The 13009-nt window shown below is 37.9% G+C and overlaps 1 protein-coding gene across 1 annotated transcript in view; it reads right to left on the bottom strand.

The window, feature by feature from the left end:
- Window positions 1-5920: 5920 nt before the first annotated feature.
- zswim8 (zinc finger, SWIM-type containing 8) overlaps window positions 5921-13009 on the bottom strand; it is a 105284-nt gene continuing 98195 nt past the window's right edge. The window contains 12 exon segments of the mRNA XM_051923344.1: window positions 5921-7667; window positions 7670-7820; window positions 7928-7984; window positions 7986-8045; window positions 8047-8108; window positions 9585-9706; window positions 10343-10517; window positions 10624-10801; window positions 12155-12238; window positions 12240-12650; window positions 12827-12963; window positions 12966-13009. The exon segment at window positions 12966-13009 is cut by the window's right edge and continues 40 nt beyond it. Coding sequence (XP_051779304.1) covers window positions 7585-7667; window positions 7670-7820; window positions 7928-7984; window positions 7986-8045; window positions 8047-8108; window positions 9585-9706; window positions 10343-10517; window positions 10624-10801; window positions 12155-12238; window positions 12240-12650; window positions 12827-12963; window positions 12966-13009 — 1564 coding nt within the window. The 3' untranslated portion in view covers window positions 5921-7584.

The raw sequence follows: 13009 nt of genomic DNA, 5'->3' as shown, positions 1-13009 counted from the left end.
TGGTAGACAGTTGGGACTTTGAAAACTAGACTTGATGTTTTTTAAGAAGAATTAAGTGGATAGGTCTGGTGAGCTTAGATGGGCTGAATGCCTGTTCTCATTTACACTGTTCTAATGTTCTTTGTCACTTTCCTGATCAAGGCCCTTCTTGCCCAATTATTCAGTTTTTCCAACTGGCCAACTCTAGGAAGAGTTTGGGCGATTCAACTCTTTTAAAATTTTGTAAAATGTTTTTATACCCTTACCCTGATCTATGCCTCAACGCAAATTGATTACAGAAGTCTGCAGAGAGTTCCTCTGACTTTGTGGCTTGATGTTTGACCGGACATACAGTGTGAATTGTGGGACCTTATATACACAGGAGTGTGCCTTTCCAAACGATGTCCAAATCAATCAGTCAAGTCTGGACACATCCCAAGGAGAATTAAACCAAACAGAATGTGCATAAGCACAATGTGGAGTGCCACAGCAAAGTGTCTGAATACTTATAAAAATGAGAGATTTCAGTTTTTGATTTTTAATAAATTTGCAGACCTTTCTGAAAACATGTTTTTCACTTTGTCATTATGGATTATTGAGTGTAGGTTGATGGGCAAAAATAACAAAATCATCCATTAAAAACTAAAATGTACAACACAACAAATTGTGCAGAAGGTGAGGAAGTGTGAATAATTTCTGAATCCACTTTAGAACGCTGCAGAAAACAGCACCCTCCTTTATTGTTGGATTTAGCAATTAATCCCCATTTAAATTTGGCTGAATGTTTAAGCGTCATGCTCTTGGGGCCGAAGAAGTCAAGTCTCATATATAGTGGACTTCGGAATGGGGAGTACCAGGAAGCAGAATTTTCAACAGAAATTCACAGTAGTGCCGCCAGTTTCACCTCACTCGTGAATCCTTGTGAATGAGGTGGAGTGTGGCGCACCAGGTGGGATGCTACACGCTGAGCTGCTCAAGACAGAATGTGCATTGCGTGCAGTGGTCCAGGTTTGTTGAGAAATGGGGAATACGGGTTACTTAATGTGCAGGGTGACATAACAAAAAATATTTTATAACGCTATTTGTGCTCTTTACACAATAACTTGCTTCAGAAATTAAACGTTTAGATTTGCCATTAATTTCTCCATTTCTACAAAGTCTGTCTTATCTGTACACCTATAGACTATACAAACTGAATATTCTCATCCATGAATCTCTCACTTGCTCATTTTATGCCAAGAAAGACGCCTAGTCTCCTTAATAATGTATTAAAATTTCCAAGCTATCATACCTCTCTGAAACTTTCACCAACCATTTTTATTCAGTGTGCACCTAAATACTAGTAAGACGTCAGGCAAAATGACACCTTTTATTGGTCAACTAAAAAGATTATAATATGCAAGCTTTTGAGGCAACTCAAGCTTGCATATTGTAATCTTTATAGTTAGCCAATAAAATGTGTCATTTTGCTTGACTTTACGCTACATTCATAATGGCCAATATGGTACAACACCATAGTACTACACCTAAATACTATATACACAAGATCAAAACAATTGTATAAATGATTTCACATTATTTTACAAAAAAAAGGTGGATATCCTTAAATATTTTACAATCTGTAAATAAATACGGACTTCAATCATGATTTTAGCATTTTCACTCCACCACATTAATTTCTTATAAATGAGAATTTAACTGAATTATTCTAAGATCTCTAAATCATAAAACCGCCTTCTCAATGTCTCTGCAAAAATATGGAAAACAGTGAGCAAATTTTAATGTTTTGCTTGTATAGATCACATAGTTTTCTTGAAACCCTACTCTAGATCAAAGTATCACAAAAGAATTAATAAATTCTGAGCAACTGACCATTAATGAGCAAATCAAATATAAAAAGCCACACTATAAACCTTTTGAGACAAAATTAATGGAGGACAGGTCCACCAGTGATATGGGAGAGTAACTAAAACCCATTCCTTCCTCACTGTTACTAACTGGTCAAGGTGCCTCATTTGATGTATGTGCTCTACTTTTCTTCATTACATATACAGTAATATAACAACATACAAATGTTTTTTGGCATGCTCACATGTAGGAAATTTTTCACCACTTCCCAGTTTGAAGAAACTTGGATGGTCAGATGAAATTTACAGGATGATGCTTTCATTTTCTTTCAAGTGGTAGTGTGATTTCAATGATATTTGTGGTTGGAGGAGATGGAGTTGACTAACATTTCGGAGCATGCTTAAGATAATGGTAAAACTTTTAAGGGCTACTAGTCAAACAATGTTCAGAGATGTGATCAGTGAACAGCCCTTTGTATAAGATTTAAGATAATTCACTCAATGCATTTGTCAGTATCACAATACTGCTCAGAGATGTAAACAATAAGAACGCATATTCAGATATGCTAAATGTACAAGTCACTTAAAAAGAGAGGTTAAAGCAATGTGTTATCATTTGTGATCCAAGAAAAATGCTCACTCGCATACAAAATTTTGAATCCCTCCATCCCAAAAGGTTTTATGTGGATGGCACTAAAATATGATCTCTAAGTAGTTCAATATAAAAAGGGCACAAACTCCTTAAGTTGATTAGTACAGACAATGAGAAGAATATAATGCACTTGGTGGATGTCTGACTCTTGACATGCGGTATAAAAAGGCCAAGTGCTCTGTGTGGGACACAAGTGGAACACACCAATGTTCTACCCTAAAATTACTGCATGTTTTGTCACATTTGTAGCACAGGACCTTGCTCAGACCAGTGTCATATACAAAACAGAAGAAGAGCTGCTCAAATAGCTCCTCAGGCCTTTAAAGGCACATTAGTATAGAATAAAATAAGATTTAAAAAGTTACTTCATATACCAACCCACACAAGTATGTCATTTTCAGGAATGACCATCACAAAAAGACAAAATATCATCCCAAAAATGACAGTTCAGATATGTGACCATTGTTTCCAGCAATTGCCAAACACTTCAAAGAGATTATGATAAATATCAGTCAACTGATTAAATTAATTCTGCAAGGGTCAAGGTTTTGTCTTCATTTTAGACCACCACCACAATAAAGAGAACAAACAAGTGAAGAACTGTCACTGATCAAGGCAGACCTTTTCACTCAAATATTAACACAGCACACCTCTAAGTTACAATACATTGCTAGGATGAAAAGTTAATTAAAAAGCTTTAGATTTCAGAATACACACCACATGTGTGAACTGGAAAGCTAAACAGAAAAGCATACATGCATCTTAAGTATGATCGGAACTATTGCTGTGCTAAAGCAGAGAAAGGAGCCCTAATAAAAAAAAAGGAACTCCTTATTTTGTAAGGTGTGACACTAACCTTACTAAGCACGACTGCAGACAGAATGTCTTCTTTTATTATGGTATTGATTATAGCAAGTTAACAGCAAACAGGTCTGCCTGTACGCTCAGCAAACAGCATTCCTCAATGACAACACATAATATGGTCTTGTAGTATAGATGTGAAAAACACATACAAAACTGACAAAGAAATTCATTCACCACTGTGCTCTTGAGCCGAAAAAGATGGACTACAAGCAGTTGAAAGATTAAACCCTTGCTGTAAATATGACAATCAGAGTATGAATTAGCACACCTTGTGATTTCCTTCTTCCTGACTGCTTTAACATAAAGCTACAAGCTTGTGTTCAAGCTCCATTACTGATTTATGTTCGGCTCTGTAATTGTATCCTATACTGGAAAACAATGGTGCTAATCATATACTTGAGAGTCAGGATTTAGTTACGCACAGCGAACACAGGATAAAAGCGATTACCGAATAGACCACAACTGCAAGTATGTAGACCACAGGGGGCAAATTAAACTAAGACATTCCAACAATTATGGAATGGACTGATAGGTAGAAATAAGGAGCTGACTGAGGACGCAATAGAACTCTGTACAAGGTGTAAATCAAAACCTGCATATGATGGCATCTAACGATAAAAAGGTTACAGGAGCCAATAGGGGTGGTATGTGTTTAGGATGAAATGTAATAATTGTAAAGAAAACAAATGGAAAACACGGCAAGGGGCGATGGGAAGCAATCATTTGATTTGGCCTGGACAGGTTAAGAAACTGATTTGTAATCGCTCAAGCCTGGATTTGGATGATTGAGCTCATGGACCGAGTAGAAGGCAGTACAATTAAGCAGTTAGGTATTGAACTGGGTTGACAAGACAAACCAAACTGGTATGAAAACGGTTAAAGATGTAGCCTGGGCCAGTGAAGAATATGGTTCAAGAGCCAGAATCAGGTCTAAGGTAAAAAATTGGAACTGTTAATCGCTCGAAACATATAATGTGACAAATGAGCTTGAAGGAGTAGATCTGCGTTGGCGCGGATCCAGACAGAATTAGAAAAGGCTGTTGGATGCAGCTGCAAAGCGATGTCGCGACGCTCCGGAAAACACTTTGTTCCAAGATCTGAACCGGTTCGCCTTTTTCTGTGCGTTTTAATGGAGGCGCCCGCCTGTACTTCAGTCGCAGGTACTCACCATTCCGATTGATCGGTTCCTGACGACTTCTTCTGAAAGCACGAGAGGCGCAGGCAGGCGCCAGATAGCTCTGCGCTTCAGATGTTACCGGACTGCGGCTCGCAGCCCTCCGCCATCTTCACTCGCGCAGTGTAGACGGATGGCAGAACGTACCACTGCGCTGTACTGGGGGGAGCACAAATGCGCCAAGGCGAAAGGGCCGTTTTACCCCGTCGTTCTGTGGTATATTACAATTTTGTGTCCATACGTCAAAACACAATGAACTCGACGAGACACTACAATGAACAGAAAAAAGCCCTCCCAGTTACACCAGCAGTTTCACCGCGCTCACTTGTCACTTATGAACAAGGTAGTGTACTGTTCCACAGGTGAGAAGCTACGCGCTGTGCTGTTCGAGTGGGAATGTGCCTCGTGAGCAGTGGTCCTGATTTGTTGGAGAATCACAGGACTGGAGTGTAGTTATTTAGAGCGTAGTGAGGCATACACAGTTTGCTGTATTTAATTATTTGCAATAACGTGTCTGAAATTAAATGTTTATTAGGAAAATGGTAAGATCTGAAGGAGCCTTGTCATTCTTCATCTGCACAAATTCTGTGTCGTACTTCTCACGTACTAACTATGGATTTTCTCATCCACGAATCTCTCGCTTCTTTTATGTCAAGAACGAGGCCAAGTTCTCTAAATCCCTGTATTAACAATGGACAGTCCTCATCTGTAACTGTTTTATTTAGTTTGGCCCTAAATACGGTATACAAATAATAAAAATCACTATATAACTTATTTGCAGTTTTTTTATGTAAAAAGGGGGAGGGGCCACTGAGGTGGGGTTCCGTAAAAAATTCTAAAATACGTAGGTAAATATGGCCATTGGTCACGATTTTAGTATTTTGCCTCTGCTTCACTAATTTATTATAACCGGGAATTTAGCTGAATTTACTCTAACTGCCTTCCCAACGTTCTCGGCGACAGTGTGGTAAAATCGTGACCAAAATCTGAAATGTTTAACTTGTAAAGATCATGCTTTGTTTGCACAACGCATTATCAGTTTATAAAAAGCTCACTATCAAAATCTGATGCAGTTATTTATATACAGTCAGATGTGGATATTAACGCTACAAATCAATTACCACGTATTAAATATGACAACAGTGATAGTGCTAGGAGATTCTTTCTGCAATTGAAATATTTAAGAAAGTTTATTATATATATTATATATATTTATATATATATATTTATACAATATATATATATATATAGTAATATATATATATACCACATACATACATACATACATACATTGAAAAGCCAATACAAAATCACTCAAAGTAACAAAAGAAACCAACAATTGTAGGCATTGCATCAGTAATAGTTATACTTGATCTGACTCCAAAAGCAGACACTCACAAGCAGTAAGAAAGTGAAACACTTTTATTAATCTTTTATTAAAGCTACTTCATCAATATTGCTCAACTTAATGTCTTTCTAAATTACAAGTCACAGTACCAACAGTGTGAATCACTGACTCTTCAGGCCCCACTGTGCAGTACCACTGCAATCTAAGGAGGGAAATACAAAAATATTACATTACACATCTACCGTGTTCCTCATTGCCTTGCCTGTTGCACTTGGTACTTGATCTGGATTAATAGCACCTCATGACTTCTAATTGACACTCAAAAGATGGGGCAGACCTTGAAGGTTACAGCTACCAAATGCCAAACTGGACCACAGTACGGTTTTGTGCCTTAGGGATCCTAGTACCAAACTAGCACAGAAATGGGTCCTGAGTGTAAGGAAGGGGTCGTAGAGCTAACTGATCTACTGGGAACCAAAACCAATAGGAACTACAGACCTACCTGAGGTGCAGTATATTGTCCCGAGTCTCCAATGAACCACACAGCTAACTGATGTAATGACTCCCACATAGTAGGGAAACTTGCCACTGCTTTAATAGAAAAGCTAAGATTTGCTTTCTTATAAAATTTTCTGACTATAAAACCTCTTGAATTCAAACTCTCACAGAGACTTCAGAGTTAAGTGAACCTTGAGGGGACACATTTTAAGATGGTCAAATCCATTCAAGAGTCTTAAGATAAACTCTAAAGTAAACTGAAATATAATTGATTTTACAATTCAACTTCTATGCCTTTCAGATTATATTACTTTAGATAAGGAGAAGCAGTCCATGACTGGAGGTGCTCCAGGTCTGCCAACAAGAAACACAGATGTGTTGGGTGATTTTGACTCTCAGAGTCATGAAATGTTTGAAATTAGATCTAAGTAGGTGGCAGTTTATTTTTATGAAAATATTATACAAAATAGACATTACAACACAAACACACATTTATTAAGTCATTCCCAGTTTGGGCACATGTCAACCAAGCTGGTCTAATTTGACCATTCTACCTTTTAAAGCATTCTTTCATCTAATTCCACGTATGTTCAATAATATAAAAATACTCTAGCAACTGCACTCTCAGAGATCTTCAAACGTTTTCTTTAATAAATTGAAAGTTTTTTTGTATTCTGTAATCTTATTTTAAATACCAACAAGCTACATAAACTAGAACAAAAGAAAAAAAAAAAACAAACAAAATCACACTATTGACATTAGCGCTCCACAGGAATGTGGTTATATGATCAGTTATCAAATAGGAGGAGGAGGAGGGGGGGGAAAAAAACACAAATACAAAACACATTGGGCTACAGCTGCCTGACCAAGATCCTGCATGTGACTGAATTAAAAAAAGAAACAATGGGTGTCTTGAAAACTGTGCTTGTTTGTGGACATGGATGAATGTCCACCTAAAAAAAACATTACGGTGGTCAGTCCTTAGCATATGTGCTATGTTGTTTTTCCTGGTCCTTTTGTGATCATGTATGCACAATTGACATGCCTCTATATCCGCTCATGAACAGGGAGTAGGGGCCATCTGTTAATTTGTTTCAGCATAGACCATACTACGGTGTAATTTTTTGAACAAGGAACTTGTACACATCAGTTTGTGCACATGGTGCATATGTTCATCTGTCTGCAAACAGGTGCACATTCCAGTTCAAACATGGGTGTAAAATCATAAATTGGCCAGTCTCCAAGACTCCTTGAACTCAAGTGAGAATGTTGCCATTTCTAGAGAAATGCGTTGCCACAGCTCCTAGTTTGCTTGCTCCTCTTCAGGTTCTGCAAGACATCATTAAACTGCATCATTCCCACCGGTGTGAGACAAAAGGCACTGCGTGCGCTGCGGATGATATTCACAAAATCGTCATAGTCCGCAGGGGTTAGGTGAATTAGACGGTGATGAATATACTGCAAAAAGAGTCACAAAAACACAAAAAAGTTCATTCAAATCCATACCACATAAAATGAAATCCTGCCCCCACCAAGCATAAAGCACTGGAGATGCCAAGTCTCACCTGCAAATAAGCTTGCTGGCAGCGCTGAACCAACTGATGGAAAGCAGGCATGCGCATAATGGGCATGGATATGAGCAGGATTCAAGCGCTGCAAAGCCTCCATAATGATCTCCTGCAGAAACAAAAGGGCTGAGTACACCTTTGGCAGCTCCAACACAGAACTGGTAAACATAGTTGACTCCTGGGAAAAAAAGAAACCACACATTATCAAGCAAACACACTACGCTTACTGCATCTCTCTAAACAAAGTTCACAAAATTAAGTTCACACAGCTGTTTTAACAAGTGTCCTGAAGTGGAATAATGGAACAGTCTCTTGATAGTATTTTGAAATCTGAGTAATCTGTTCAGTTAACTAATAATGTCTAACATGGTCTACCCTACTACTAAAATATGGGCTTTCAAAACACTGAATGAGACAGAGTAAATGTTCATTAGGTTTTAACGAGCAAGAATACAATATAAACTTTTATGTCAAGAATATCAAGATACTCTGTTTCTTTTTTTTCCTATTGATATTGAATCTTAAAGCTTTCTGCTATGGATTAATAATTAATGTAACTATACGAGTCTGGTTTGTATGGTAAACTCTGTATTCCATGATTAATTTCAATAAAAAAGGTCAAAAAATGAATTCATGGTTTAATATTGAATGGAACAAACAAGCTAGAAGAGATAATCTGGTTCAACACCACCTTCCACTATAATCTATCCTTCACACTTTTTACTATTTTTATAATACTGAATGCAAATGTTAAAAATGAATCAGTACAACCAAACATTGTTTTTTGAAAGATGGGGTTGTATTACCTAATTGAATATGAATAGGATACCTATTGATATATCCAAATCTGTTAGATATTTTGTCTAGCTCCAAGATATACTATATAAAATTTCTGTTTACTTCAGGATCAAAACCCATTGATTCTAAAACAAATTACGTGAAGGATGTCTGCCATGAGTAAAAATGTTGTTAGTTACAGTTGTACCAGGTAGGCAGGTCTTACAAGCAGAGACTTCTTTCAAAGTGGGTGACTTGGGAAAGCATACACTATTTAATAAATATGCTGTGTGTTAAAATAAAACACAAACTTACGAAGCAAACAATATAAAAATTATTAACAACTACATACTAAAAGTTATATCCCCTAAAGCAACAGATGCAAAACATATGGAAATATGGAATCAAAACTGGCATTTTTTCCTTGAAGGGAAAATCTATATATTAAAAACTTTACAACTATTAATGCAGGTAAAACAGATTTTAGTGTCAACACAAAACCGAACAAAGTATAGTCAACAGTCATAATGCTCAAGACACTTAAGTAAATTTTATTATATATTTATAGGGACATTAAGATCAGCTTAATCTCTATATCACATAAATTATTATTTCCTAAAATGGATAAGTCAACACAATTCCTGTACTTCCAGTTAGAATGTAGTATATTGGCATACCTGCTTCCCTTGATTCAGTACCATTAAAATCTAACTTTATTAGAAAAAAAATAAAGAAAAAGATATCTGGATGTGAAATCGATGTAAACTTTATTAATGTTCTTGATAAAAATTTACTCAACTATAGGTAAATACATATTACTATGGTACAAATAGACCTATAATAATAAAAAAAAAAATCTTTAAAAATGTCCTCTTACCAAGGCGTGCTGCTAGTCCTAGCAACCATTTTACATCCTCTGTGTAGGGAGGGCTTCGTGAAAAATTGTTGGGATGATCATTGTGGGCTCTGCGTCCAAGCATTTCTAAAGCAAAGCATGGCCTGGTGGGAGGAGAACAGCAGTTCAAAATACTAATTTTTCATAATGCATTATTAGAACACCTTGGAGGAAGGATAAGAGAAACACTTATGGTGAAGATTTGATTCAGGTTACTGTCTAATTATTTTTTGATTTATTTTACTGTTCCTCTCATTTCATTATGGAAGAAACTAAGCTCCTGGAAAGAGATCCTGTTTTACAAAATTATTAAGTACAGATTCAAATCAACCAATCATTTGTTTAAGGCAAATGACAGCAATGTACTATTGTGAAATAATAAACTTCAAAATGCTGAACCTAGCCTTTAAAGATAACCATGGATAAAGTTTATATTTGCAGTTTTCTACACTATATTGTATGCTGCATTTCTAATTTATAAGGTAGGACTGACCACAAATATGTGTAGATACGGTACATATCCTCTAACTCATTAATGCATTAGCTAAATACTGAGCATTGAAATACCAGTAATAAATAACTAATGGACAGTTAATGTGGCTCCTTAAACAGAACACGTAGGGGTTGTTGTTTATCATCTGCCATCTAAAAAGGTAAGGAAGGCATCTCTGCTATATATAGGAACTGAAAGCCCAAAATTATGACTTGTAGATACTTCGTTAATAGAAACAGATATGTGCTAACCAACTCTGTATGCAGAATGCAGGTAATGGAGGCCCTGCTGACTGACAGGCTGACTATTTTGCTCATCCTCAGTTGGGAAAGGTGTGCTGACCAAAGGTGTAGGCTGGGAGGGCAGGCCTGACAGAGAAGCTCCTTGAATGGCCTGGATTGTTGAACCAGTGTGAACACCACCTACTGATGACAAAGAAACGACAGCAGATATATTAGGTTATTCACAAACCAGACAGTAATACTGCAACAAATTTAGGAATAACATGGTGAAGTTTCTTCTACTAACCTGTTACTGCCGTGCTAAGGGGTAAGCCAGTCTCAGTATGGTAGGGATGTACAGCGATCTGAGCCATGGACGGTACAGGCATTCCAGGAAATGTTACTGCAGTAGCAGTCAGTGGAGGATGAGTTCCTGCTGCTACAGAAAAAGGGTACTGAGTCCCAATGAAGGCTGGATGCATGCCCTACAGGAGAGGAAAAAAGTATCCTTTTTAACCTGCAAGCACAGTTAAGTTAAATTAAAACTAATAATTTACAGCTTCAACAAACTGCAAGGATGCACAAAATATTATAACCAGAAGTCCTTATGTTTATTCCCTACAGATGACACACTGGCTGGAGACGATGAAATATTGAGCCACACAGCAAAATTCAACCTGACAAATTTGCTGAATGTTGATTTCACACAATATATACTCTATATATGTCTACTAGAGTGCAGTATAACATGCTCATGTAGAAAGTCAGCACCAGTTAAAATTAAAATAGATCTTACTTAACAGTGACATGAACAAGAAGTAAATGTGTGTCCTTAGAAACCTTAATGCTTAATTTGTAGCCTACGGTGGCATTTCTGGTCAGTCTGTTCATATGCTTTACCTTTATCATATTTATTGTGGAAAATCTGCATTCACAATTGTATGATAAACAAAAAAAATCTTGTAGACACTTTTTACATATTAAGAAAGTCCATCTCACAGACCATGTTCAACAAGGTGATCAACAACTGCTTTAAATATAGCTTTCAGGGTTTCCAGTGCAACACACTCCATAGGGCATTGCTCAGTGGTGACAGGACTTAGAAGGCACCTAGCAGACTTGCCTCACACCTCAGGTTTGGTTTTATCTATAGTCACTGTATTTAGCTTGGGAAAGTGACCATGTTCTTTTTCAGGTATGTAGAATACTGTGATTATGCACTGGATTGTTTGGTCTCCTTTAGAGCTGAAACTTTAGTGTGTTCAGGTAGCATGTGATTTCAGCCAAAAAGGCTAGACTGATAACACTTCACTGTAAATTGCTCACTACTTGTTAAAGCTGTTTAACACCCAAATATAAGTTAACTATCAGTGAGCACTACCAAGAAAGCAACAACAGATATTGCTCAACTGTGGGAATACTGGTAACAACGCTATCAAGTGGACAAGAGGCCTTGTATAAATAATTAATTGATGATGTTTTTTATCCATTTCATGCATACTGTTGCAAATTTGACAAATTATTGTTAAAAGCTGCTAGTTAACAGGGCAGGGAGTGCCAGTGAAAACCTGGCAAGCAACATGCAGCTTAATGGCCACATAAGTACTGCAGTTATACCATGCACCACAGAATACAACAGACAGAGAATCATTCCCCCATTACCTGTCGATATACCAGAAAGATAAACATGTCCATTTGTTTTACCAGCAAATGGATAATGTAGATCAAGACCCATCCTTTTTGAACCACCTTCTCATTAAATTGCACAACACAATATTAGTGTTTTCTTTTACCACACAAACAAATGCTTCCCAGACAGTTGGGTCCAATTCTCCTACCTGTGGGTATGCAGCACCAGAAACTGGAAAAACAGCTGGACGTGGGACGTGCTGAAGAGGATGACCCAAATATTGTGGAGTACAGGACTGTTGGCAGATGGGTCTGGATTGTGGTGTAAGGATGCAGACCTTGTGTGTGGGGATGTGCCATAGCTGATCCAGCAATAGCATGAGGCTGGTATATGGCAGAGCCCACAGATATGACTGGTACAACTGCTGCAGCTGTCACCGTGGCAGTGACTGCAACTCCTCCCGCTTCAACCGTTCCACCACTCTCCAAATTACTCCTGCTGGAATCAGAGGTTGATCTTCCAGCCCCTCCATTTGCTCCACAGCCTCCTGGCCCCTCACGCTGGAAGCCTACACCACCCCCAACAGTCTGCTCATACAGCCAATACCATTGATGGGCCACCTCAAACAAAACCTCAGGGTATACCCCTCCCCCCTTTGCTGCTTCTTCTACGGCCATGCATGCTTTCTCCAACATCAGGTTATCCTGTAATGCAATAAGATACATCTATAAGCAAGGCAAAACATGGAAACTGACTAAAAATATGAAACATTAATGTGTTTTTACTGTATGTAGCCCTTTCTCGGTTTACAATATATACTGTACTCCTGCTAGAGTGATTAGTGTTGTAAAGCAACTAACTGTCTGAAACACACATATACCTGTTCTTTGCATTGCACCAACGCCCTTTGGATCTCATTGGGATTCAGTGCGTGAGCATGTGGAAGACAGCTCAAAGCAAGCTCAGCAGCAGCACGCACCATATTGGGGTCACGGGCCCTAGATGCCCGGTCTGCTATGAAGCCACCTCAGGAGGAGTTAGATGGCCATCCCAGCATTCCACC

This window comes from Erpetoichthys calabaricus, chromosome 2 (assembly GCF_900747795.2).
Source record: "Erpetoichthys calabaricus chromosome 2, fErpCal1.3, whole genome shotgun sequence".
NCBI lineage: Eukaryota > Metazoa > Chordata > Cladistia > Polypteriformes > Polypteridae > Erpetoichthys > Erpetoichthys calabaricus.
This window is presented reverse-complemented; position numbering and strand designations above follow the sequence as displayed.